The following is a 26,061-nucleotide window of genomic DNA, read 5'->3' on the forward strand; positions in this document are numbered from 1 at the left end:
CAAAAAATCACACATATTGCCAAAACTGCACTGGCTCAGAATATTTGCAGTGCCAATAGTATTATGTTCCAAATTTTGGGGCTGTTTCTTCTTTGCAATATGTTATCTGAATAACAACAGTAACAATGATTCAAAAGAACAATTTGTGAATGGCTACAAGCTCATATTTCTTAAGATATAGGACAATAATATTGTCTTCGCTGTTTAAAATATTGTGAACTCATCTCTAAGCAACCAGGTCCATGAGAAGATCTGCAAATAGTGTAAGTCTTACCCTTAACGAACTGCAAATAGTGTATGCCTACTCATCTAATTTTCAGATGAGTACAACTAATGATTACTTGCTATAGCTAACTACTAACTACTAAATTAAAGATATATTCTTAATTTGCACATGGACACAGAAAAGTGAGCATGAAAACATACAAAGTTTAGCAAAACGTGACAATCAGGCTTCTAGACCTGACAAAGATACATTTAGGAAACGTGTTTTTTGCACTAGGTAGAAAAAACACATTATGGAAGTTAGACAATACTTTTGCCGATTTTTCAGTTGTTTTTAAAAATAAAAGTATTTCTGTATAAGAAAATGAGACTGTGATAGGACCTGTTTGTCTTTTGAGTCATTTGCATCTCAGTTTCCAGGATCTTTTTGTCAGCCATGAAGTTATTTTTCTCTAAGAGCAGTTTCTTGTTTTCAGTTTGCAGTGATGTCATCTTTCCCATTACAGCTTCCACCTCACAGTGCTTTTTCTCCTGCTCCTCTTGTAAACGGCTGCAAAAAACAATGGTGTAGAACAGGTATCATGTATAGATCTACTTCACTAAAATGCTAAGTTACAGGAAGACCCCCATGTTGAAGTTACAAAGCAAGATACAACTGAGAATGCTCAGCATTCACTGGTGACATCAGAGAGGTATTATAATTTCATATCAAAATAATGACTAAAATATTCACCTGATTCCCTCTGAGTGCACTTTATTTAAATTACAAAAATATGCAGTCAAGATGTAATCCCTTCATGCTTCTTTTTTTTCTAAGAAAATACTATCAGCACCAAAATACAGGGTCTGAGGACTTCTCAGGAGGTGACTGTACCATGCAACAGTAACCTGCACTGGCCAAAGGCTTCGAAGCATACAAATTTATGGAATGTCTTTACACAGAAACATTACTCTGCAGAGTGTGCTGCACAGCAGCACTTTTGAGTTGTGCTGCTGTTTCGTGTCATTTCCATATTGTAACAACTGAAGAAATTTAGAACTTCTAGTCCAGAATTTCAGGATTGTTTAGACATGTTCCAAAGATGGGAACACAAGAATGAGAATGTTTTATATACAGTATTAATAGAAGCAAGTAGAATTGACAAAAATGGTATTTTTGCTATATATACTGTATTATATATATATACACACACACATACATATATAATTATGTATATATATAATTATATATTATATTGCTGGCATATTGCTCTTCTACTATTTAAAATGGTACAATTAGCAGTAGGTACTCTATGGTAAAAACATTTCTACCAATGTCTCTAGAACTGAGATTTCTTTTGTAATTTTAAATGTCTCTAAAAGCCAAGACAGTCTTTTTAAAATACTTCTTTCCCTTTCTCTGTGCCTTGGTAGTTACTTTCCTGGATAACCAGCATAAGTTTCCACCGGCCTCCCACCTACAGAGCACAACATGCACAGCTCTGGCCACGTGCACACTTTGCACCAATGTTTCTCTGTGCACCATTATAAACTCATACCTTTTTAAATCATTCACCAAAGCCAAGTGCTCCTCTGCTGGTATTCTGCTATTCTTTTTGGCTTTCAGCTCTTCATATTTGGAACACAAAGCTTCTAGCTGCTTCTGGTACTTCGCTATTTCTTCCTCTTGACTCTGTTTCTTATCTTCTAAGACTAATATTTGCTTGGTCAACTTTGAAGCTTTTGGAAGGAGGAAAAAAAAAGTCAACTGTGTATAGGAGAACTAATTCTACCAATTACTGAAACTTCAACAAAACCAATAATACATTAATTCCTAGTTGTTTATGTAACAGAGGATTTACATGTTTGTGTTTTAACAGTTTGAACTTGATTTTTTTGCTGTCTCAAGAAACTTGTTTTGGAAAAGTGCAAAAAACGTCAGGAGTACCTCTCTTCAAGGCTATAAGCTCATAAGTAAATGCCATTTTACTCTGAAAAATTCTGATTCAGTTTAAAGTGCACTTCAATTAAGCAAATGACTGTATTGCTGTTTAACAAAATTTAAAGCTTTTTCAGAAGTAAGTCAAAATTGAATATTTTTTGTAGGGTCACTAGGTGATAACAACTTTTTTTTTAAAAGTATCAGTTGACATCCAGAGCTTGATCTCCTATTAATGTTACCTACATTCAAGGACAATTTTTTAGGGATATATAAAGTTGCAAAAAATCCCCACCCAAACAAAACCAAAACTCCGCCAAGCTTGCCAAAACAAAAAATGACAATAGAAAACAAACAAAAAACCCTACAAAAAACAAAACCTGCAGTACATCTTCAGTGTAGTTCGGATGACTAGCAACTCAAGCACTTTTACCTTCCTGAACATGCTGTCTGTGGCTATCTTTTGCTTTAGCTTCTTGAATTTTGAGTTGCTCCATCAACAATCCATTTTCTTCCAAGACCAGCTTGGCCTGAGTTTGCAGCAGCTGCCTGCAACAATAACCAGATTGTAAATCAAATACAACTCAAATGTTACGTCCAAAGAACTAACACAATTGACTTTCAACAGCATAAACTTACAAAATCATATTTGAACCTCTTTAAAAAAGAGATTAAAAATCCTTATTGAAAGCAATATCAGGACCTGAGGCAACCAAATCTATACAGATGCTAACACCTGTATTTCTGCCTCACTGAAAGTAGGTCTATGCCACTGGGTCACTCTGCTGAAAAACTCAAGATCATGATGCATGCTGTCTCTTCCAAAGTTGTCCTCCTCCTGTGTCATCTGAGGCCCTGCACACAACCACTGCCTGTGTCATGGGTGCAGGAAGAAATTTTATGTTCACTCATAGTGGATGCTGTTTCAAAACCTGTTACTCAGGTTAGGAATTATCTTCCATTTTCCACTCTAAGTTTGTTTGTGGTGAATGAATACCCAGCTGTTGTTCCAGCCACACTATCCCGAGTACCATAATCGCAGCATAAGAATGTTTTGTATATGCCATGTCTCCTGTTCCTGCTGTACATACAGAGAGCAACACTGTCCTTTTTCAGCCTTTGTTCTATAAATGAGAAAGGTCAATTTGCCTAAGCCCCAAATAAAAGAGGCTCTCCATTTCCTTGGCTATACCACAAACCCTTTCAGCTTTGATTCTCTGTACTTAAATATATGTACTCTCTGGCTATTTCCATGTAACTGTGTTGTTTTTGCCCAGCGTGCACTGGGGGGGGACTATTCTAACACATCCCATTACCTTTTTTTCTCTTTATAGCTGTTGCCCTAAAAAGCTCACAGTCATCTTGCAATGAACCAGTACTCTTCTCCATCTCAGTTACCAACCCATGAATCTTCTCTATCTCAGTTACCAATCAATCTCACTTAGGTAAATTTTTCATAAGTCTCAGGTATTTTTTACTACTGTCCTGGTTTCAGGGACAGGTGTCTTCCAAGGAAGTTTGGAACCTCCCACGGAATGGAAAATATTACTCCCTTCCCTTTGAATTATTATAACTTTGACATCACTGGGCTTTCAAGCAAAGATATGGGAAAAGGAAAATCAGTTCTTTACTAGAATATTTATATGTATATACGTATATTAAGGCCAACAAACAACGGCAGCAACCACAGACAAACGCGGGAGCCCAGCCCGGCCGTCCCTGCGCTGCAGTTCCGGGCACAGCCGCCAGGGGCGCTGTGGCTGCCGCCGGGGCCATGGCTGCCCGCGCCTGCAGGGGGCGCTGTGGCTCCCGCCGGGGGCCATGGCTGCCCGCGCCTGCAGGGGGCGCTGTGGCTCCAGGCCGGGGCCGTGGCTGCCCGCGCCTGCAGGGGGCGCTGTGGCTCCAGGCCGGGGCCATGGCTGCCCGCGCCTGCAGGGGGCGCTGTGGCTCCAGGCCGGGGCCATGGCTGCCCGCGCCTGCAGGGGGCGCTGTGGCTGCCGCCGGGGGCATGGCTGCCCGCGCCTGCAGGGGGCGCTGTGGCTCCCGCCGGGGCCGTGGCTGCCCGCGCCTGCAGGGGGCGCTGTGGCGGCAGGGACGGAAAGGGGTTTCCTGGGCAAGTCCCCAGGGGCGGGCGGCCCCGCGGCCCGTGAGGGCGGCCGAATGGCCGCAGCGGGAACCGCGGAGCGGCGGCTGCAACAGCGGAGGCGGGCACGAGGTGTAGCAAAGACTCCGGAGCCCTGCCAGAAGCTGCGGGGTGTTATGTTAAAATGTAGGGAAAAACCTGAGGCAGCGGCAGACGGGCTGCCGCACGCAGCCGGGAGATGCTCCCTCTGGGAAGGGATTGGGGGTCGGGGTCCTCTTCCCAGTGAGGTCGGGTGTTGGAAAAGGTCCCAATTCAACAGATGCTCTTGCGAGCAGAAGCTCACCCACAGTTAACTATAATCAGTGCAGGATGAAAACTCTGCCGTGGCAGCGAACCCAGCCCTGTCCGCTCTGATCCCGAAGCCGAGCGAGGGGCCGAGCCCGGCCCCCGAAGCCCCGAGCCGACATCTCCTGGGATCCCTGCACTTCCCAGCTGAGAGGAGCCAGCTGCATCCTTCCCCCTCCTCTTCCTCCCAGCCACACCTTTTGTCTCCTAAGTATCATCTTAAGCAACAAATGGGAGAAAATTCCCGGAGAGAAAGAAAAGAATCCTAACCTCCAACAACTACTTAACTTCATTATGTTTGCATTGTCTCACTTCGCAAGAACATCAAATTCTTCTAATGCCATATTCCAATGCTGTTTTATATTAGTGTAAAACTGAGGTCATTGGCACACTGTAAAAGTATGTAATCTGCAATATCGGTGACTGAATTACATAGGCTTCCAGTGCAAAACTCTACATTCATATTATCTTTACTCCAAAATTATTCCAGGCATTGCAAATCAGCATTGTTTCAACATGACAATCATGACAAAATTAATTCCTCAGAAAAACAAAGAGAACAAAAAGCTTTTCCTTAAGATCTGTAATTTGAAAAGTTTGCATGAAATAAGCAAAGTAATTTTTAACTTTTAAATTCATTTCTAGTAATACAACTTGCCATTCTGTCGGCGCAATGAAGTTATTTAATTGCTCATGCAGATCTTCATTCTCCTTCACCAACTCTTCAACTCGTGCTTTAAAATTCTTCATATCCTCCTGGAAGACAAAGGATGTAACATAAAACTCTTTACAATTATTTTGCTTTAAGTTTTATATGAAGAAAAATTTTTATAAACACACATGCTAAGGTGCCTTCTAGTTCTTGTCAGAGTATTATCTCAGGACTCACTCATCTCTAATTCAGGTGTGCATATTTGATATCTAAATGGTTTCATTAATCTAGAAATATTTGATTAAAAATAATACTGATTTTGTGCCAAATTTTTTCAAGTTGTAGACCCTTAGAAGATAGGTTTAAAAAGCTGAAGTATGGAATTTACTGGATGATACTATCCATTTTCCATAGATTTGAATATGATAACACAGTGAATTTACAGTAATAAAAAAATCCTTGCTCTTTTCCTTGCTTATGGCCTAATTTTTTGAAGGAAATACTTTTATTTTTAAAACCTAGAAACGTTGTAATCTGAAGCAAATAGCTATTTTTTAAAGATTCAGTGACAAAAAAATACTTCTAAAAAGCAAAAAAGAGTACCCATTCTTTAAGACCTACAAGTGTTCTTCTCCCACAAAAACCACAAGGGGCTTTCAGAGCAGCTACACAGAGCACTGAGTTCCCATTAGGAATGACAGTCATAAATTATTTCTGTCACTGACTGGTTTATGGTTTGCTGTTTTTAGAGCACATCTTATGGATCTCAGTGTAGTGCAGGCTCCTAAATGTGAACAGGCTGACAAAAACAAGCAAGCCAAGTAGGATAAGACAGCACAATAACTATGCATGGAAAAGTAAAACAAAGTCACTTTAAATTTTAGGCAGACAACAGCACTGGCAAATCCCTTTAAAAAAATCCAGTAATTCAATTCTGCCTTAGTGGATTTTTTTTCTAAATGGAAACTTGCCTGATGTTCAAGAATAAAGTCTTCCTTTTCTCTTATTCTATCTTCATATGCCAACAGAAGAGGTGACAAATACTTCATATCCAACTTAAAAGAAAATGAAATGTAAATGCATGTAAATTAATTACCAGCCATAATTTCATCTGTATTTTTTACTTCAGCTATAGATTATTAATTTCAAAAGTTGTTAGAGGAGTTTCATATATGACTTGTAGACTAAAGTGCAGAACTTACACAGCCATGCAGCACAATGCTGCAGAAACACTTCCTAGTGCTGAGTTAGGAGCAAGCTTTGGAAAGGAAAAGTCCACATGCTTTAATTGCATCTTTCTTCTAAAAGGCAGCTTTAACTTATCACTGTATGTAACACAGCAGAATATGGATGCAAATGAACACAAAACAAGATTGGAACACTATAGTGAATACTACTGCTAAAAAAAAAATTATATCCAGATTCATTAATAAGTGGGAAAGGAATTTTTACACTGTCAAAGCTGCATCTTTAGGACTAAATACATATGTATGTGATTATTGGCTATTTTGGTTAAAAAGACAGAGCACAAGAACTTTCCCATTCTGCATAGCTCTCAGTAACAGTTAGGAAGGAGAGATCTGATATGAGATGAATATAAGATCTAATTAGTATTTCAAGGAGAAATTGTTTTACATATTACAAATGCATTCCCTTTAACAGACTATTTGACTTCCCCTTGTCAGAAAATTTATAGGCTACCACCAGATTCATAACTATTCCTACAATCAGAAATATTCTGTTTTCTTTTAGTACAATCCTAAAAAAAGTAACAGCAAAAGATTAACAATTAAGATTCACAATTAAGCACTAGACCTTGATAGACCTTGAAGCAAACCATATGGCAGACAACTAATTCTAAGTGAAGATGGCATTTATGATTCTCAGCATAATAACACTTTTCAATGTTTAAAGTTGGTGACTCTGTGCAGTTTGTAGGTTACTGTACATTCAGCTGAGACTGCACACATTCATTACAAAGCTCTGCCATACATATTTTGCTCTGCAACCAAAGAAATGTTTATAGTATCATGTTAATATGTGATAGTTCAGCAGAGAAATATGTGAATACTTTGATTCCAGTAAAGAAATTCTACTACTTAGAGAGGAAAGAACAATTAAGTGAAAATATTATTTGCCTTACCAGCCATGGTGGTTGTGGTCCTTTCATGGGTAAGCTTTTCAGCTTTAGATTCTAGAGCAGATATTTTAAAAGATACTGACATTACTTTCTGCTTTTTGAAGCACCAGCAACTGTCCACTGCCGTCACAAATATCACCCCAAACAAGCTTATGGTTTTATTACATGTGTTACATATGTAACACACATCCAATAAAACTGAAAGTTCAGTATCTTATTGATACAAAAATAATACTGAATTCTTAATATTAGACTTAATGATATGCTTATTTTGAATTATTTTAAATTTCAGAAATAAGCCTGTGTAATCTGTAGACTTTATGGCAAATTTGGAGAAAACAGTCATAAAACCTCAAAGATTAAATAACAGACAATGGGACATTTCAGTTGAAACTGCCTTGATAACCATGATTCTCACCTCTTCCTGGGACAATGACCTGAATTTAGTTTGATAGCGACTTAATTCTACATTTAAACGATGGACCATCGTTTTCAAAGCATCATTTTCATCTACCAGTTCTTGTGCTTGTTGTCTGAGAGAAAGTAATTCTGCTGCCTCCTCTATCAAAACAAATATCCAACAAGAAAGTTCTATTAAAATTCAAGAAATGTTCACAATTTGTTAGTTGTTATAAAAAAAATAAATAAGCTAGAATAACAACCAATAACTTCTCTCAAAATACTGTTATGGGGAAATCCCATTAAAAACTACTAGCAAATAATCCATTATATTTCAAACAAGTAATTTTTTTTTTTATCATGTACTTATTACTTGACAAAATTTCTACAAATGTAGAAAATACTGCTTGGAAAATACTTCTGCATGCATACTTACTAAATCAATGCCTGGAAACCTACTGCCAGAGGAAAAGGTTGTAAAGAAATGAGAAAAAGTGAAACAAGATAACTACAGAACAGCTTTTATGCTTCTCCCACCTTCTCTGTGTGAGTTTTCTACAGCTTCTTTAAGTCTTCTGTTTTCTTTCTCTAGTTTCTTCAGCTTCAATTGCTGTTCTTCTATGAGCTGTTTTGTTCCCTCAAATTGTTGGACCACAGCTTGGTATGCTTTGTTCAGAGACCAGTTTTCTTGTTTTAGTTCTCTGAACTTTTCTTTGCTTATGTTTTCCCATACTTGCCTTGCCCGAACAGACACATCTGTAATGCCACAGAACAAGGTACTGAAATGGTATCCACACTGGAATAGGAGTTTCAGCAAACTATAATCCATTTTTTCTATTTTTAACTATATATATGAGTGAGGCTTTATAAGATCTAAATCAGCTCATGGCTCCCAAAAGATAAGACCAGAAAGCACAAAACAAAACAAAAAAAAGGATTTGGAAAGAGAGCTGTGGAGTGGCTGCAAGGTCCCATCTTTTCTCTCAGACACTAAAAACATGCCTTCTTTTAATGGAAAAGATTTCATTAGCAGATCTCTCTCTCCCAGACATCAGTGACTGGAGAGGTAAAACTGAAATGTCCACTGCAATAAACAAAGTATTTGTGCCCTGCATGGACTAATCAGTATTCTTGGCCCATACAAATTTCAATCACCCATAACAATGAAAGCTTTACATTCCTTCTCACTGAACCATTCTTACAAAAGTGAACTTTTAGTTAATCTGTGGAAAACTGTGGATATATTGTTGCCTCAGTAATAATGGATATCACTGCCAAATTTTCCTTCCCATCTATATAGAGTAAATAGCTGAAATGAAGGCAGAGATTTTAACCTTACCAGCACAATCTAATAGCATACAGACATCAATAAAACTCAGTACAGGACAGTTCCTTAGAATAGGATATATATATATATAACTCAATATAGAGGTCTCTCTTGTACTGATGATGTGTGACAGCTTCATGTGTTTAGTGACATCTCAGGCAGTTCTGGCCAATGTTAAATTCCTGTGGAAAGGCACCCACAAAACCCCATGAACTCATAACAGGCACATATCCCATCATGAGACATACAGAGCTCAGAAGTGCTGTGCCTGAAGGTGCCAGCTGGATCCAGAAACACATAGATCAGCTGCTGGTGGACCATGTATCTCATGGCTCTATGTTCACAATTTAATTGTGACAGGATACTCAATAATGGTGACATCTTCTAGTGTGGATTGAACTGAATGTATTGGAGAGGTCTGAGATGACTAGTTCCATTATATCATTTTGCAGTGTTTTATTTACTTTAGACCTCCAAAGTCACTCTGATTGGAAAATAAAAACAAGTCCAAATCACCTAACCTAAAAAGCCTGAAACAACAGTTTTTATATATATCCCAGAGCACTTTCTCATCCCCTGTACAGGAAAAATACTTTCACACACACACACACACAAACTAAGCTTAGAGAATATAAGCAGGCAAATGTGTTTTCATACACACATACATTTTAAAGTGAAAATGTGTAGAGAAGTCATAGAAGAATCCAAAGTACCTGGGGATGGTGGAGGTTTGTCATGTATCCGATTTTCAGCTGTTAATTTTTCCTCCTAGCAGAGAAATAAAAAAATGAGAAAATCTGCTTTAACAGCATCGTTGCTGGAGAACTTAAGAAATAAAACTTTTGAAGGAGTTTCTTTTATATCAACAAAATTGAAGGCTGGATTCACTGCTGATGATACACAACTTATCATCTACTCATCTAGACATCATTTGTTAATTACCACAGCCATCAGTCACTTGTGGACACCTGAAACTCACTATTGTCTTTAGTAATCAGAAATACACAGTTCTCAGAACAATTTTTTTTTTTTTTATGGCTGACATAAAAGTCACATTAACACACAGGAAGAATATTCTCCCCATTTGTTAGTTTGTATAGAGTAAGACTTTAGACTACTCAATTATGTCAGTCCCTAACTGGGTATCAGCAAATTAATTAAAATGTAAAATGTTTTTCAAAGTTGAAGAACTTTGTTTCTTGCTTTGCTGGAAAAAAACCAGAAGTATTTGTACATTTTCAGAAGGTTCTTTCACCAGGAAAGAATTACAGAGTCCTGTTTGCTAATGTATTTACTTGAGGTGAAGGTGATATAGTGACTTCCTCCCTGTGTTTATGAAACAGCAGTGAAGTTTTGTAAGGATATGCTGTCATGTAAATTAACACATTGATGATAGTAAGTGACACTAATGACTACATGAGATAAAAACTCATGAACAATTTCAAAGAAAAAGTTATGTGGTTAAGAACTTGTAAAAAAAGTTATGATAATGGAAGAACTGATCGTTTTCATAAACGATCTTCTAACAAATGGATCTGAGAAACTGAATTTTTGGGTATTCCTTTTCAAGCTTATGAAAGTAGTCAGATCAGCTCAAATAGAAAACTAGAGATAAATGCAGTAAAGTCAGGCTCAGAATTTGAAAATTAACAGTATGAGCTATCTCTTGCTATGGTATGTTGTCTCTTATTCTCAGTTTCTTTCTTTCACATGAGGAATAACAATTAAAAAAAATCCAATAACTTCTTTATGGCAAATTTATCAATATAATTGCCTTTTTTCTAAAGGAATGATTAGCCATTCTTGTACTCCAAAAGAAAAAGAGTCCCTGGTGGCAATAAATTAGTTTTATTTGAAGTGACTGCAAACTTATCAGCTTTTTATGACACCCTGTTTTCCAAAACACATCATAAATCAACCTTTAGGTAAGTCTTACCTTTAAATTCAAGTCCAGGTTTTGGCCTTCTGTTAAAGAAAAACAGATCTTTCAGTCAATCAGAACAAAAATGATTTTAAGTCCATGAGGTATAAGGGTTCATGTATGCACACATATTATACATGCAAATAAATGTAAGAAAGTCCTTTCCTGACCACAGATAGATCACTAACTTTCCATTAACTCTTTCATGGTGTATCAGGACACTGATGTGAGACCTCACTTTACCTCACACTGGATAGGTGCAAGTGTGGAAGAAATGAAGCTGTACTGTTAGCTTCTGTTATAAGTTTAGAATTTGACCAAAGAACAAATTAAATATTTTCATTAATTTTACTGAACTCGAATCCTATTGCATCTCTGAACCAAACAAGTGGAATTCTGACAGCTTTCAAGACCTGCAGTACTTACTATGGAGAAGAGGGATTAGAAACAGTACATATATACTATATTTTTCCAGTTTAATGCCTTCACTTCCCAAATGGTTTTATCAAAGCAACCATTCTCTCTGAATATTGTTCTCTATAAAGTTTTTCAAATTAGTCCACTGAAATAAAACTGAAAAAATGCTGGGATCCAACAGGAATAAAATTTGGAAAGCCACATTTTTTTCAGAATTGACTCAGTTTTGCTTCCTCTTTCCTATCCAGTAGCTACAGAGTTGTACCATCTGTGGGAGATAAAAAAATTCTTATAGAATAAGGGCCTTACAGGCCTTCTGCTCACTACTGCCCACTTCTGTCACTTCTGCTCACCAGAAAGCACTCTGGGAAAGCTTCAGTTAACAGGATAGCAAAAAAAAAAGTTTCATAACCAGAAAATAAGTTCTATAACCAGTGTGTGATCACCTCGTGTTTGGGATTCTGCACAGACAAGGGTACACATGGACACTGAGTGTTCAAAAAGGTGTTTGGGTAAAGGAACCTGTGAACAGCAACACCTGCAGTGCAGGCAGCCAGTGCATGTTTGTTTTCTTTCATGAGAATGTAAACAGGTAAGAGTTCAGTGTCTGAATACAGAAAAAAAAAAAGCCTGGGTTATTTTTGCAATAAATGATTTTCCTTTGCAACTGCTAAAGGGAGTTTGTGATTCTCCATTCATCATTGCTACAACCATCCTCTGTAAAAACTGCATTTTCCAGCTCTGAAACTAATTCTTATTTACCTTTTGCTAATTTTAAAATAACAGACAAGATAATTATGCAAGAAAACTGCTATTCCAGTAGATTGGTCTTGCTCTGTTGTTATAATCCAGTAACAACCCAAATGCTCCTAATCAAACAAAATTACTTATTGAAAAAAAAAATAATTATGAAGCTTAACAATTCAGTGCTTAGGTTGACAGCCTGAGACTGATGATCATGTTTATTTCTCTATTCTGAAGAAACATCCTGACAGCAAAGTCATGATGATACAAAGTTGTGATACAACTTTTGTAGAAGGTATAAACAAGACTACTATCCTCTTTATGCAGGTTTTTAATTTTCTGTAGCTATTAGAAATTGTGAAGTACTTGGTAGCATTTCTTCAACTGCCCTTTTAAAAAAATATATTACAATATAGTATTACATTTGTTTTATTAAGTTTTCCCCAATGGTATTAAAGGGCATGGTATTTTGACTTAAAGTAAGTTTACTTACCTTCTATTTGTACACTTGATTTATCCACCACCACCTGACACTCAGTTTCATGGGAAGAAACCTCCTCCTTGTCAGCATTAGGAATAGGAGATGGTGGACACTCTTCCTATGTGAAAATAAGACAAACCTCTCTAAATCATGATATCACTGTTAAAATAGTCCATGTATCTTGATGTCTGTATGACACATTTAGTATATTAATGTCCCAGTCCCATTCAGAATTGTTCACTAATATTTTATTAGATAATACAACAATAAATTATAAGATTTGCTTCTTCTCCTTGTTGTTTTCTTGGGGTTTTTTTGATGTTTTGGTTTTTTTGTTTTTGTGGTGTTGCTTAGAGCTCTATGTAAATAAAATCTAAACCTTACAATGATCAACGGGAGGTTAGCAAGTATGGAGCGAATAGTTCACAGGGCAAGTACTCTCTGTCACCTTATTTGGTTACAAGAGTCCATGAAATTATTCTGTTTGCTTGTTTGCTATGGCATATGTAACCTTGATCATCAACCATTTATCTACTATATCACAGCTGTGAGGGATTGATGACACATTTTTAACATTATCCTTGCTGGTTTTCCCATTGATCACACACCAGTGTCGCACATCTTCTACTCACTCCTTTTTCTTTTCCTTCCCCTTCCCTTCTCTTACCAACTTAGCAACTGAATCTTCACCTTGGGGTGTTTTTCTGGTTCTTTCACATTTTGGGATTTGTGGTGTATATTCTACGACTCGTGGTTCTACTTGACTAGTGCTGGGGGTTTTTTTGAAGAGACATTTTTTAAGAAAACTTTCATTGCCTTTTACCTACTCAGTACTTCTTCCTGTTTGTTAAATTTTGTATCACTTTTGATTTAACTTTAAGTGTGCCTTAGGAGTACTAAGTTCATTGCTGGTTAAGACAATCCAAAATTATAGCACACGAAAATTCCCTGGTCTTCAAGAATAGGTTAATTTATTTTGTTCAATTCTGAATCTCCCCATTTTTATATAGGTCTGTGCTCATTAGCACAATACTGAACCATTAACTAAGCTTTTACCATTTAACAGTAAAGTTACTAGTGCTTATAACAAATCATCTACTATGTAAGTACCATGTAAGTACCAGTATAAATTATTGGATATTTTGCAAGACTAAATTATGCCTAATAATTATATATAATACCAGTGTGGCTCTAATAAATAAAGAAAAAGACTTGGTGACAACCAAAACCCTATCTAACTCATGTAAGAGTAAATGAATCACAAAAATTAGCATGTGAAATAGATATTGAATACATGTCTGAAGAATAAGAAGAGAATACAAAATATCTGAAATATAAACATGCATTAATATATTAAAACATGGTAAAGGAACTAATGCATTTAAAAATCTTACCTTTTTAGTTTTGCAGGGAACAGAATAAATAGCATTGGTGTTAAAGCTTCCTTCCCTTTTCTCATTACTCTGACAGCTGGACTCTGCCTCTTTATCAGCATCTGAAAGATATGTATCCATGTCCTCATCTTCACCATAATTGCCTGATATTTCCAGGGACTGTAGAGGAGATGTCTCACAACCTTCAAGTTTCCAGTTAGATCTGCAAAAAGCAATTTAATGCCTATTTCAGCACTGCTTACTCTTCAAAAAAAAAAAAAAAAAAAAAAAAAAAAAAAAAAAAAAAAAAACCCCAACATTAGTAAAGTAGAACCATTAGTCTTACAACAGACACAAGTCCAAAGAGACAGACAGACATCTAAGCCTGGCACACAAAGAATGTAGTTGTCTGGCTTCTGAGACAAATTTCAGGAGAAAACGCCCTGGAATGAGCATTTCCTCTAAAGAGAAATGGCTTCAATAACTCCCTTCTGCCAGGGAGAGAAATGGATACCAGCAAAATCCCCGGAGCACTGGGGAGAGGGTGGGCAGGGGCAGCCCGGCTCCCGAACAGGGCAGAGCCAGAGACCCGCGGGATTTCTCACTGCCGCTGCCTGTTCCCTAACCCTGGGCAGAGACCCGCGGGATTTCTCACTGCCGCTGCCTGTTCCCTGGCTCTGGGCAGAGACCCGCGGGATCTCTCACTGCCGCTGCCTGTTCCCTGGCTCTGGGCAGAGACCCGCGGGATTTCTCACTGCCGCTGCCTGTTCCCTGGCTCTGGGCAGAGACCCGCGGGATTTCTCACTGCCGCTGCCTGTTCCCTAACCCTGGGCACAGACCCGCGGGATTTCTCACTGCCGCTGCCTGTTCCCCGGTCTGGGCTGGGCAGAAGCGAGGTGTGCCCGGGTCCTGGCAGGCACGCACTGGCTCTGGGCTTCTCCACAGAGGAGCAGCAAAAGAAGCCGAGCCGGCAAGCTCAGACACGGTGCAAAAGCGGGGGGGAAAAAAAAAAAAAAAAAAAAAGCAGGCAAGACCCACAGAAAGAGTAGGATCCCCAGTCAGAGATAGGGAAGGGCTGCCACTCGCCCCAAACCCCCTCCAGAAACCCCGCCTGGCTCCCATTCATCGTGACAGTCCTACAGCCACCCTGGGTACAAACTAAACAAACTGAGCAAAAACCCCCAGATGGTATGGGAGAATTAACCATCCCCAAGACAGTAGTCTATGTGTATACTCTAAAATAGACAACTAACACACTAACAATTAACACTGGTACTACCTTTTCCTCTCTATCTTAAAATGCCAGATTAGAGACAGAAGGTTCCTAATTCTACCAAAAAGACAGTTTGAAATAATCATTGTACCACAAAGGAAATATCTTACATGTAATTCACATGGTTCCTCAGTTCATTACATTCTGTAAAATTGATCATCATTTGATCAAATGTTTCTGTCCAACGTACATGACTTTACTTTTGACTACTGTACAATCCAAATCTGCCTCTCTTAAGATGGTAGGTGTGACACCACTTTACAAGAAATAGAATAAGGATTGTTAGACACTTCAGACTGAATTTATGATGTGCTAAGCAAAAGTAAGTAGCTGTAACACCAGGAGTGCTGTCTCTTTGGTAAAACTGACGATTGAGAGATTCCATTTGTAACTGAAGATATCAAAGCAGAAAGCATACAGTACCCTATTCTGAGCTCTGTGACTGTTGCATATGGAGAACACTCTTGCTGTGAGCAGGTGGAATCGCCCTCAGAGAGCGATCGCTGCCGGGGCTGGGGGATAGCCACAGTGCGCCCTGTCAGTGCTGTGGCAAGGATCGCTGCTGCCAGAGCAGACCTGGAAGAAAACACAATAAAGCAATACTGATGCTCTCTCTGTGCTCCACATTTTATATCTTTTTTCATTGCAAAATGTCTTCACTGCTTAATCAAAGCAAAATGTTCACAGTTAACAAGCACAAATACCACTGAATGCTACGGGACTGATTATAAACTATTACATCCCAAAATAAAGCACAAGATAGGGCAAGCTATTTTAATGTAGCTCTCCAAGAGCAAGGTACAGTTTCTATTGGTTTTCCCAAATTACATGCATGAAAATCATGGAATATACTGAGCTACTTTCCCAAAATTCACATAAATAATTTACAGTATTTAGCATTCACTTTAGCTACAACAATACTACCTGGTGTTGTGTTGGAAAGGTCTTCCACTGTCCTGCTATTTTGTCTCCATTATTCCCTATTCTAAACCTTATACTGATGACTCTGAAGTTGTTAATAAATGTTGGCACACTGCAAACCAGGACAAACAAACAAAAGTGCCTATTTGTGTGATGCTGTGGAGTACAGAGACGGGTATGATGAAAAGGAAAAAATTAGTAACTAAGATTAAAGTAATGAAATGCTGAGAACTGTAAAATGAAAGCCAAGAACTTGAGGCCAGAAAGGAAGAAGAAATGAACTAGAATTAAGTAGGAATGTTACAGACACGAGAAAGATCACAGAAAACAATCAGAATGGAAGTAAATGCAAAAAAAAAAAAAAAAACACAGAATAAAAACTGTAAGAAACTACAGACTTAAAAGAAAAATAATTTGCATTTTTCCAATCCAGCGTGGTTTTACACGCCAGTTTTTTAAGTCCCTGGTACGGTAGCAAGGTTTAATTTATATTTTTCTCATGAGCTAATATTTCCTGACTCATAGCACTAGTGCTGCTGCAGTCCTACACTCTACTGTAGCAGCCAAGTAAAAGATTAGGCTAACTTAAAGTCGCCCATTCATCTTTTTTTGACTCAGGTAAGTCACATGTTCATAACCATTACTGTCCTGAATATTTACTATGCTTAGGAGTGGGGAAAAAAAGAGTGGGAAACTGCCCCCCTTAAAAATATATTCTTGTTATGAAAAGCTTTGTAAGTATTGTAATGACATGCAATTCTTCTAATCAGGCTTTTCTAGTACGCTACAATACCTGACAAAACAACAAAAAATAAAAAAAAAAATTATTCAAAACATACCTGGGCCTTTCTGGAGAAGGGTTTGGACTACGAGGGGGAGGGGTGCGGGGAGCTGCAGGTTTAGGAGCTATGGTAGCAGCAGGGACCAGGCCATGAGCTATGTGTTTCTAAATGATTTAAAATAAAATTAGTTGACAATGACTTTAAGGATCACAATGAATACAACCACAGAACTGAATATGCACAGAAACTAACAATGCAAAATAATACAAAAAAGGAAGGACAATTACATGCAATTAATGTAAACAGAAGACTCGAAATGGCATTTCATTCCCCTTAAAGTCAGAACACCATGTAAAGCTGGCAAGTTAATTTAACATTTATGAACTTCAAGCTGCTCTTGAAGATTAGAAATCTAATTTACATGAGACCCATGAATGTGTCTTCTATCCACTATATGGCAATTTGCAAAACCAGAATTTTAACTTACTCATATTTTTCCCATATATATACAAGCAAAACTGGACTAGAAAATAACTTTTTTCAAAATATGCAAATGCTGCTTCAGAGTAACGATATTACTCCTTTTCTTCTAGAATTTGTCAATCCTCAATCACAGCAGTATGAGATGGAAAAAAAACCCCTACCACTAAGTCTTGCAGTCGAAGGTTCAACCATAATTAAAAAAAAAAAAAAACAAAAAAAAACAAAAAAAAAAACCCAAACAAAAAAAACCCCACTAATATACTTTTTCATTAGCAAGCACAGTATTAAAAAAAAAAAAAAAAAAAAAAAGCTGGTATAGTATTAAATACCAGCTCAGAAAAACTGTGACCAGAGTTCCTACAAAGGTACTGTGAAGGAAACCATATCCTGACTGAGGTTGGAAGGGAGCTCTGGAGATTGTCCAGTACAAGTTGCTGCTCAAAGCCGGGTCAATCATGAGAGGGCTGCTTGGTATCCTGTGCAGTCATGTTTTGTGTCTCTCCAACCTGCTCCAGCGCTGAACAACCTCACAGTACTTTATTATTATGTTTAAGTTGAACCGTCTGTGTTTGAGTTTGTGCTCATTGCCTTTTGTCCTCTCTCCAGGCATCAGAAAATACTATGCCATAATAAACTCCATCACCTTTGGGAAGATGTTACTTTTTTATGGAGTGAAACAGGCTAAGTTCCTGCTATTTCTGCTATTTTCATCTCTTTTTTCTCCCAATTATTTTTTAATTCACTCCTCCAACGGAAGGAAGAAGATGCAAAGTGGGAAATATTTCTGGTTTTACACAAAGGCACATCAAATAATTAAACGGGGTATTAAAATACTATCTCTTTACTTAGTCTTGCAAATGCACTGCTCCCTAACTCCGCATGTATGTCTGACATGCACCATTTCGTTTACTACAGCCTGTACGACTATGAAGGACGCTACTATGGCTAACAGGGAACACAGCTGAAGTCAAAGTCATTCCGCGGTAAAAGCATGACAACAGAAGATCAATACTTTCATTCTAGTAAATAAAAAATTCAATTAGTTCAGAGGAAGAGAACACCCGCACAACTGCTGGCAACCCTACGGGCTTCTCGGAGCCTTCGATCAGAACTTTTATCAGTTCCTCTGGCAGCACCGAAGGGCGCTCCGGGATGCGGGATGTCGTCGGGCGGCGCCGGGAGCGAGCGGGGCCGTACGGCCGGCCTGGCCAGGCCCCCCGACCTCCGCCTTCCGAACACGCCGGGCAGGCCGGGACTGAGCGGAGGAACGCGCCGGCCCCCGTCTTCGCCTGGGCTTCGTTTTTCTCCCCGATTTTCCAAGCGCTCAGCGATCACCGGCACCAGCCTGCCGCGGAAACCGCCCCTCGCCCCACAGATCCCCGCCGTGCTGCCGGCCCCGCTCACGATAACGCGGCGCCGCGCCGGCCGCAGCGATACTCACGAAGCGGCCCCTGCGGCCTCTCCTGAACAGGAACGCCATCGGGACGGGACGGCTCCGACCACGGCCCACGGCCGCCTCCCCGCCGCGCCGGACGCTCGGCCCTGGCGACGCGCCTGCCAACAACGGCACAGCGGATTGGCTGCGGGCCGCGCCGCGCCACTCAGCGCCCGCCTTACTCAGCCCGCGCCCCGCCGTAGCAACCCCCGCTCGGCCCCGGAGCCCCGGCTGCCGGCCCCGCTGGCCCTCAGCGTGCGGGCGGCTCCCCGGGCTCCCCTGCGGCCTCTCCCGGCCCTCAGCGTGCGGGCGGCTCCCCGGGCTCCCCTGCGGCCTCTCCCGGCCCTCAGCGTGCGGCTCCGCTCCGGGACGTGTGTTCGGTGCCGTGGTGCCGGTGCTGCTTGTCCTTACATCGTGCCTCAGCCTCCACGGCTCCGCATTCCCCTTAAAGGCGGAGCACCGCGTAGAGCGGGTGAACATGAAAATAATCTCTGCCAGCAAGCGCCTTTTAATAATTGGTCTGGAGACTTCCACCAGCTGAGGGATGGAGGTGCCTCTGGAGTTGGCTTTGCAATTAAGGAAGATTTTCTGCCGGCAAGGGTGGATGAAGGTACGGAAAACGCAATGTGGGGTTTTTTTCCGCTATCTGTGTGTTTTATTTGAGGCGTTTTTCAGATTGAATGGTAAAACTTAAAGTTGAATTTGCAACCCAACCCAACAGCCTGTATTGAAGTGCACAGGGTTGCTGGCAGATTTTGATATTTCACCTTAATTGTAAGGAAGCTTGAGGAGGGAGGTAGTGTCTCTTCCAGAATATTGCATCCTGAGTTTGTGATTAAAATTTATAAGATTGCAAAATGTGTCGCTATTTTTCCACATTTCTCTCTAGGATGTAACTGCTGCTGAAGGAGGATTTTAAAGGCGGTCTGATGACAACAAAAGCAAACCTTCCTGTGACAGCAGGATCTATAGTTGTCCCTTACGGGCATGTCATTGGGAATGAGAAGTGGAGAGGGTCAGAGGTAGCCCAAAGGCTACAAGGTAAGCACAAACAATCTGCAAGAGGAAAGGCAGGTCATACAAAACACTCCCCTGTTGCCCAGTAACTCTGAGAACAGCTGGAATGTGCTTTACTCTGTGCCTGCCTGGTCCCATATTTGTGGTACAGACTCTATTAGCAGGCTGGAAGATCCCGTTCCTTTGTCATGTATTTATGGGATCAGCTCAGTTTTGATTGTTGCAGAGCACTGGAGGGAAGCAGCAGAATCTGTATTGTGGGCCTTTGTGGATATGCATTTCCACTGAACTCCCTTGAATTTACATGATTACTCTGCTACCATCTTGCTGGCACAACAAACTAAATTATGATCATCCCTCCAGAAAAGCATGTGATATTTTTGTTCAAGTCCAGAGTTTACTGAGCAGCTCTAGTACTTTTAAATCTGTAGATTGGAACTGCTATTAATTTGCATTATTAAAGACATCACACAGTAGTTTGGACTGCTTGTAATAGAGAAAAGGGAAAGGGAAAAAAGGCTTTTTATAAAGTTCATTATGAAGTCAATAGAATTATTGACAGTTGAGGAAGGCTGTGCTGTGAAATAATTGTTAGTATATTTTTGACTACTGTATTTTTTCTTTTAACAATCTTACCCTAAGGCAAAGTTAGACTCATCTTTGAAGATGGCTTGGGACTGGTGGACTTTCATCTTTCAAACAGAACTTGCATTTTGCTTATTTCTGAAGCAGATTTGGTTGCAGGGGATGAATTCAAACGAAGATTGGTTAGGTTTAGAAATGTAAGTGCTATATAAAGAGAAGAGTTTCCACTTGATATTTGTTTATTGCATGCTTCTGAAAACATTCTTCCTGTGGGGGTTTTTTATTTGTTTGTTTGTGTTTGTTTGTTTTTGTTGTGGCTTTTGGTGGTGGTGGTTTTTTTATTATTATTCTATTGCAACTGACCTTCTGGGATAATTGACACCTGAAAACTGAAAAATTCTGCAGCTGTGTGATAATGCTGTATTAAACCTCAGTCCTGTTGCTGCAACTTACATTCTTCCTCTGATTTGCTATTAGGCAGCTCATACTTGAAAGAATTTCTCTCTGTTCCATTGCATTAACTTGATAATTGTCATTATCAAGGATTTTTGTAATATCTTTTTCCTTTCAATACAGGCCAGCAGTCTTAGGGGAATTGTAATCGTAGAGAAAACCCAAATCAGTGATCAGTACTACTCAGGAGTACAAAAACTTGCTGTACTGGAACTTGGAATGGTGTTGCTTCCTGTGGCAAATCAAGAAGAAGCTTCTCAGCTTATTATTCAACTAGTAAGTTTCTGTGTTACATTAGAACATGGGATGTATAGGAAAGCAGGTAGATCTCCTCAGTAATCATTTCAGAGGGAATACATAGGATCTTAAGGGAACACAGCATCATTTGAATGTAAAGAATAAATCTTCTGCAACAGTCATGTGGTGGTATGGCTCAGTGGAAAGAAGGGTCATTTGTGAACAAAGAAAAAAGGCTGAAGAATATGATCCTGGATTTTTGTAAATATAATCTTGTACTGAGGTACCACTAGGTAGCATTAGGCAAATATCACTGTCAAAATCAACTTGAGATTTTGCTTTCTCTAAGGCTAGGGAAACTGTATTAAAGTTGTTTCTTTTTACCCTTTCTCTGACTGCATCAAAAAAGGCAACAAAAACAATTGCTTTCATTTGTTGCTACTACTAAGAAATTGCTTGTTTCCTAGTAAGATTTTGTCCAACCGAGGAGCGCACCTAAGGAGGGAGCTTGCTTTAAACTCCCTAAGGATCGCGTTGCTGTGTTTTGAGGGGAATCGCTTTAAACCCCGGGGGCCGAGCTCCGGCGGAGGCGCTGGGTGTCGCTGACGGCTGTGTCTGGCTGCAGGTGCGGGAGCAGAGCCGGGAGCGCGGCTCCAACCCGTTCGTGCGGCGGCAGCGCGGCCCGCCGGCAGAGCCCGCCGTGCTCCGGGCCGTGCAGCGCATCCCCGCCGTCGGCAAGGCAAAAGCGCTGCTGCTGCTGCAGCACTTCAGGAGCATCCAGCGCCTTTGTAACGCATCCGTCTGCGAGCTTGAGCAAGTCGTTGGACAAACGGTAGCACAACAGATTTATACTTTTTTACACTCCTGACGCGCGTGTGCCGTGATATTTTGCAAAATGAAGACTTGGGATTTTTCTTCTGAATTATAAAATTTTGGGTTTAATAATCACAGATGCTAATTTCTCTAATCATGGCTCGCAGCAACTGGACTCTGATGTTTTTTTTTTTACATCTGCTCTGTTCATATAGCTTAAGCTGTGCAGATTGCCTTGGAAAGAAGTCTATAAAGTATTTTGCATATATATGGAATAAAAAACCCCCAAGAAAGCGGTCTTTTTCATTTAAAAAATGGAAAAACAATATGCTTGCTTACTTTGGTCTTCCAGAAAAAAAAAAAAAACCATATGAGTATGTGCATAGTAACTTCTCAGTAAATGGAAATATGTTACATGTTTCTAACATGTTTAACATGTTTACATGTTACATGTTTTTACAGGTTAGCATATATAACTTTCTAGTAACATCTTTGATTTATAACTTTTTGGAGTTCCTTTGGAAAGTCCTACTGGAATACAGGTTTGACTTTACACTTATTTCTCTGGTCACCCTCCAGTTCACAGAGTGTTAACAAATTTATTCCTATGTACCTGATATCCAAAATATTGGCTAATTCATGTTGTCCTTTTGAATATAGGTTGGCATATTAATAATAAGTTGCAACATATTTTGATATATTATTACTTCTGTTGTTATATGTTAATTATACTATCAATTATACTATAATATACACTACAAAGAAAATAATATGGGAAGCTTTGAACAAAATTCATAATTCATACTATTCCAGTATTAGTATTTTGAAAATTTATTTGTAAGGAGGATTGTTTTTTCTGACATCTTGCATTTTAAGTCATATTCTTATCCTATTTTCTAAGGGTAAAATTGCTTTTTTCCATGAGGAGGTGTGTGAAAAGCATCTTTCATACCACTTGGGCGTTTGGATCACAGCAGGAGTAGGATTTTTTTTTTCCCCTTTTGTGGAAGCCTTGGAACCTCTGAAAGTCATCACTTATACTACTTAGCATGGACAGCAGATGAACCTGTTATTTATATTGATTCTGTACTTGGGATGAAAATTTGTCTGTAACTTGGCCATCATTATTTCATCTAGCGAATAATAAACATAAGAAATTTCCAAAAGTACAGAAGAAGTTACTACATTTTTCAGGCAACTAGGGAGTACTTTAAGCTTCTTTATACATGGGTTTGCTCAGATTTTATTCCCTCTTAAGGGAATTTATTCCCTTAATCCCTTTATTCCCTCTATTTGTCACTTTGCTGTGAAGACTGGATTTCACAGCTAAAGGCATGTGGCTATTATGTTGCACGACAAACACCTTTTCCCTGTGACAAAAGGACATCTGCTCAGAGCATTAAACAGTTCAGCTGAAGTAGTAACAATAGTCATTCCAGGCTGAACTACTAATCTATTGCTAACCTTTTTTATTAGGGCTTTACAGCAACCTTATACATCCTTGTGGGTAGACACTTGTTACAAAAATTCCTGTGGTCTGAGCAGGAACATAAGGCACACGCTCATTTCACTGCCAGTTAAGTCAGCTGTTGGCTACCACTCTGTACAATGAGTCCTTCGTTAGCTGACAGAAAACTAAGTATTTGTATGGCACCTGAGAGGCTCAAATTTTTACTTGAATTGAGGGGTGTGTTTTCAAATTAAAAAGCCAAGCTTTCCTCAAGGACAAGTGAGTGTGATGATGGGGAAGGAAAGACAGTTATTCAGGAGCTAAGAGGGGAAGTATTTCCAGGAAGACTATCACAGTGGTTGAAGAGAAATGAAGAGCTGGGAGAGTGATTGGTGTGACTTTGCTAACTCAAGGTTTTGTTACTTGGACAGCAGTTTCAGCACACAGGATGAGGTAAATCTCATATGTATGGAACACTGTATGGCAGGGTTGTGCAGATCAGGGCCCGGCTGCTGCTGCTTGTGTGTGTCCAAGAAACACTACTACCAATACATGTAAAAAGTAACTTCTAAGGATAGGCAAGTCACGAGTAATTTACAAAGTACTGTTTTATGTAACCTTTATAGGGAAACTAGGAATATGCTTACACTCTTTGTAAGGAAGTTGGTTTTAAACTCTTAGTTGATATTGCACAATACAGGAACTTTTCTTCAAAGTTTCTTAGATCTCTGTAAGCAACATTAAAGAAACACACAAGAGGTACGGCAACAGTAAATAGCAAAAACCTGTAAATTATGCTTTATCATCCAGTCTGCAGCAGAATCAAAAAGCTATTACTAAATGGCAGCATCTGATTTTTATTCTTAAATAAGGGTCATCAAGATATTTACACCTACTACCTAAGAAATTAAAAATAAATGACAGTAAAAGTTTACACCAAGATGCAGATTTTCATGTAAATTTAAGTATCTATCTACTCTGTAGATGGCAATGTTAACTAACACTACAGTGTTAGCAATTTTCAGTTAATTTCAGGAAATAGAAGAATCTCAAAGAAATGCTCACCAGTTATTTTTCTGTCCCCCTTCTTACTACAGATATACCTTGCTTGTGAATTTTTCCAAGGGCAGAAGGATTTTTTTTTTGCTTGATGTAATAGTAAATAAATATCCTGCCACTTAGCACAAGCACTTCTTTTTTTATATTTTAAAGCACTACTGTTATTTATGTGCCCTTGAATCAATATATTATAATATATCCACTTTGAGATTTGTTTCACAGCTATCCATTTTATCAATACTAGTGAGATAAAAGTCTTAAGGTAAGTAGTTTAAATAACATTTGGAATAAAGCCTGTTTTTAACAATTTAATCAGCAGGCATTTAAAATGTTACCTAAATCACAAAAAGAACAGAGTAAAAGCCTTTAGGAGTTCAAAAGACCTTTTAAACTTTAAGCTTTCTAATTCTCTTCCAGAATTAAATTACCTATTCAGTAGGCTACATCTGGTACTCTGAGGAAGCATAAAAACACAACTCTCTGACACCGCCCCTTGGCACAAGACCAGTTTCTCTGAATGATATTATTCCCTCTCACCTGTGTTTTGTTAAGATAATTCTTTAAAGTAGTGTGAAGTAGTTTATTATTGACTCTAAACTTCACAAGCAAAATCATTCTTTTTTGTCCCCTATTATTTTGCATTCAGCCTCAAGTTTGTAATAAATAACTCCCATCTAGCATGGTTATGACTATTTTTATGAAAAATCAGTCATAACTGTATTTTGAAACTCCAAAGGAGTCCAGTCCTCATGTAAGCAATTCCATAATCTACATCTTGTTATTGCATACCTCCCAAACCACTTCATTCTAACCTTCAAATACTTAAGTTTTACAGTTTCTGCCAGCTTCTGACCATAAATGGCTCAATGCACAGCAAATGAAGTGCACAGTATTTGTCTGAGTTTATACATATGCCTATGAAGCTAAAATTGATCAGTGTTGTTATCTACATTTTAAACAAAAGTCACATTAACAGATACTTCTGAAAGATTCAGTACAATGAACTTTCTGTATTCAAAAGTGTGAAGGGAGAAAGCTTCTTCTTATTCTGAGAACTTCCAGCCACAGCTGAAGGAAGGCAGAGTGTACTTGCAGCTTTCTGTCTGTTTTTAGTTCCCCAACTTAGGAAAGGGAGTTTTAGTGGGGCTTTCTTGGTCTGATCAATTTTATCCTCGTCCATGGCTAAACAGATTAAGGAGTATGTCTTCTGCATTCCCATAGAGTAAGTTGCACTCTTGCTATGCTGTAGGAAAAAGAGAAGCATTGTAAGAATCAGTCATCCAAAATGGGTCAAAAATTTGACAGTAACAAAAGGTTACTGTGCAAATGCTTTTCCAGGGCAGACTGCAGCAAGCTTTCTGTGCTAATGACATTACTAACAGAGCACAGGGCCCTTCAGAGTGCTGTGATCCTGTGTAGACTCAAGGGTGTTCTTGCACAGATGTGAAGGGGAGCTCTTTTGCTGTCTTTGGACATGCTCTATGTTGATCACAACTATGAGAGGTCCTGTGTGACATTGTCCTGGGAT

General features: G+C 39.1%; 3 protein-coding genes across 3 annotated transcripts in view; 1 reads left to right on the plus strand and 2 right to left on the minus strand.

Moving 5' to 3' along the window:
• The window catches only part of CEP89 (centrosomal protein 89), a 36,390-nt gene extending 17,346 nt beyond the window's left edge, over window positions 1-19,044 (minus strand). Inside the window, exons 1-15 of the mRNA XM_066327960.1 lie at window positions 18,926-19,044; window positions 17,059-17,165; window positions 15,722-15,874; window positions 14,047-14,248; window positions 12,665-12,770; window positions 11,026-11,054; window positions 9,803-9,857; window positions 8,300-8,518; window positions 7,782-7,924; window positions 7,367-7,417; window positions 6,195-6,278; window positions 5,226-5,327; window positions 2,577-2,688; window positions 1,764-1,944; window positions 608-775 (exon numbers count right to left, since the gene is read on the minus strand). Coding sequence (XP_066184057.1) covers window positions 608-775; window positions 1,764-1,944; window positions 2,577-2,688; window positions 5,226-5,327; window positions 6,195-6,278; window positions 7,367-7,417; window positions 7,782-7,924; window positions 8,300-8,518; window positions 9,803-9,857; window positions 11,026-11,054; window positions 12,665-12,770; window positions 14,047-14,248; window positions 15,722-15,874; window positions 17,059-17,165; window positions 18,926-18,964 — 1,751 coding nt within the window. The 5' untranslated portion in view covers window positions 18,965-19,044. The remainder of the gene's footprint in view (window positions 1-607; window positions 776-1,763; window positions 1,945-2,576; window positions 2,689-5,225; window positions 5,328-6,194; window positions 6,279-7,366; window positions 7,418-7,781; window positions 7,925-8,299; window positions 8,519-9,802; window positions 9,858-11,025; window positions 11,055-12,664; window positions 12,771-14,046; window positions 14,249-15,721; window positions 15,875-17,058; window positions 17,166-18,925) is intronic.
• Window positions 19,045-19,251: 207 nt separating this feature from the next.
• Window positions 19,252-22,317, plus strand: FAAP24 (FA core complex associated protein 24). The gene is made up of 5 exons (XM_066327961.1): window positions 19,252-19,529; window positions 19,809-19,960; window positions 20,579-20,718; window positions 21,098-21,250; window positions 21,837-22,317. Exons 2-5 carry the CDS (start codon window positions 19,849-19,851, stop codon window positions 22,077-22,079), a joined length of 648 nt encoding a protein of 215 aa, XP_066184058.1. The 5' UTR covers window positions 19,252-19,529; window positions 19,809-19,848; the 3' UTR covers window positions 22,080-22,317.
• Window positions 22,318-24,064: 1,747 nt separating this feature from the next.
• Window positions 24,065-26,061, minus strand: part of RHPN2 (rhophilin Rho GTPase binding protein 2) — a 31,036-nt gene continuing 29,039 nt past the window's right edge. The window contains exon 15 of the mRNA XM_066327962.1: window positions 24,065-25,776. Within this exon, the coding sequence (XP_066184059.1) occupies window positions 25,525-25,776 (252 nt within the window). The 3' untranslated portion in view covers window positions 24,065-25,524. The remainder of the gene's footprint in view (window positions 25,777-26,061) is intronic.

This window comes from Sylvia atricapilla, chromosome 12 (assembly GCF_009819655.1).
Source record: "Sylvia atricapilla isolate bSylAtr1 chromosome 12, bSylAtr1.pri, whole genome shotgun sequence".
Classification (NCBI taxonomy): Eukaryota; Metazoa; Chordata; class Aves; order Passeriformes; family Sylviidae; genus Sylvia; species Sylvia atricapilla.

Coding starts and splice junctions, on each gene's coding strand:
- FAAP24 (XM_066327961.1), top strand. CDS start 19,849: ATGACAACAAAAGCAAACCTTCCTGTGACAGCAGGATCTATAGTTGTC. Junction 19,961..20,578: donor GGTAGCCCAAAGGCTACAAG/GTAAGCACAAAC, acceptor TCTTACCCTAAG/GCAAAGTTAGACTCATCTTT. Junction 21,251..21,836: donor CTCAGCTTATTATTCAACTA/GTAAGTTTCTGT, acceptor GTCTGGCTGCAG/GTGCGGGAGCAGAGCCGGGA.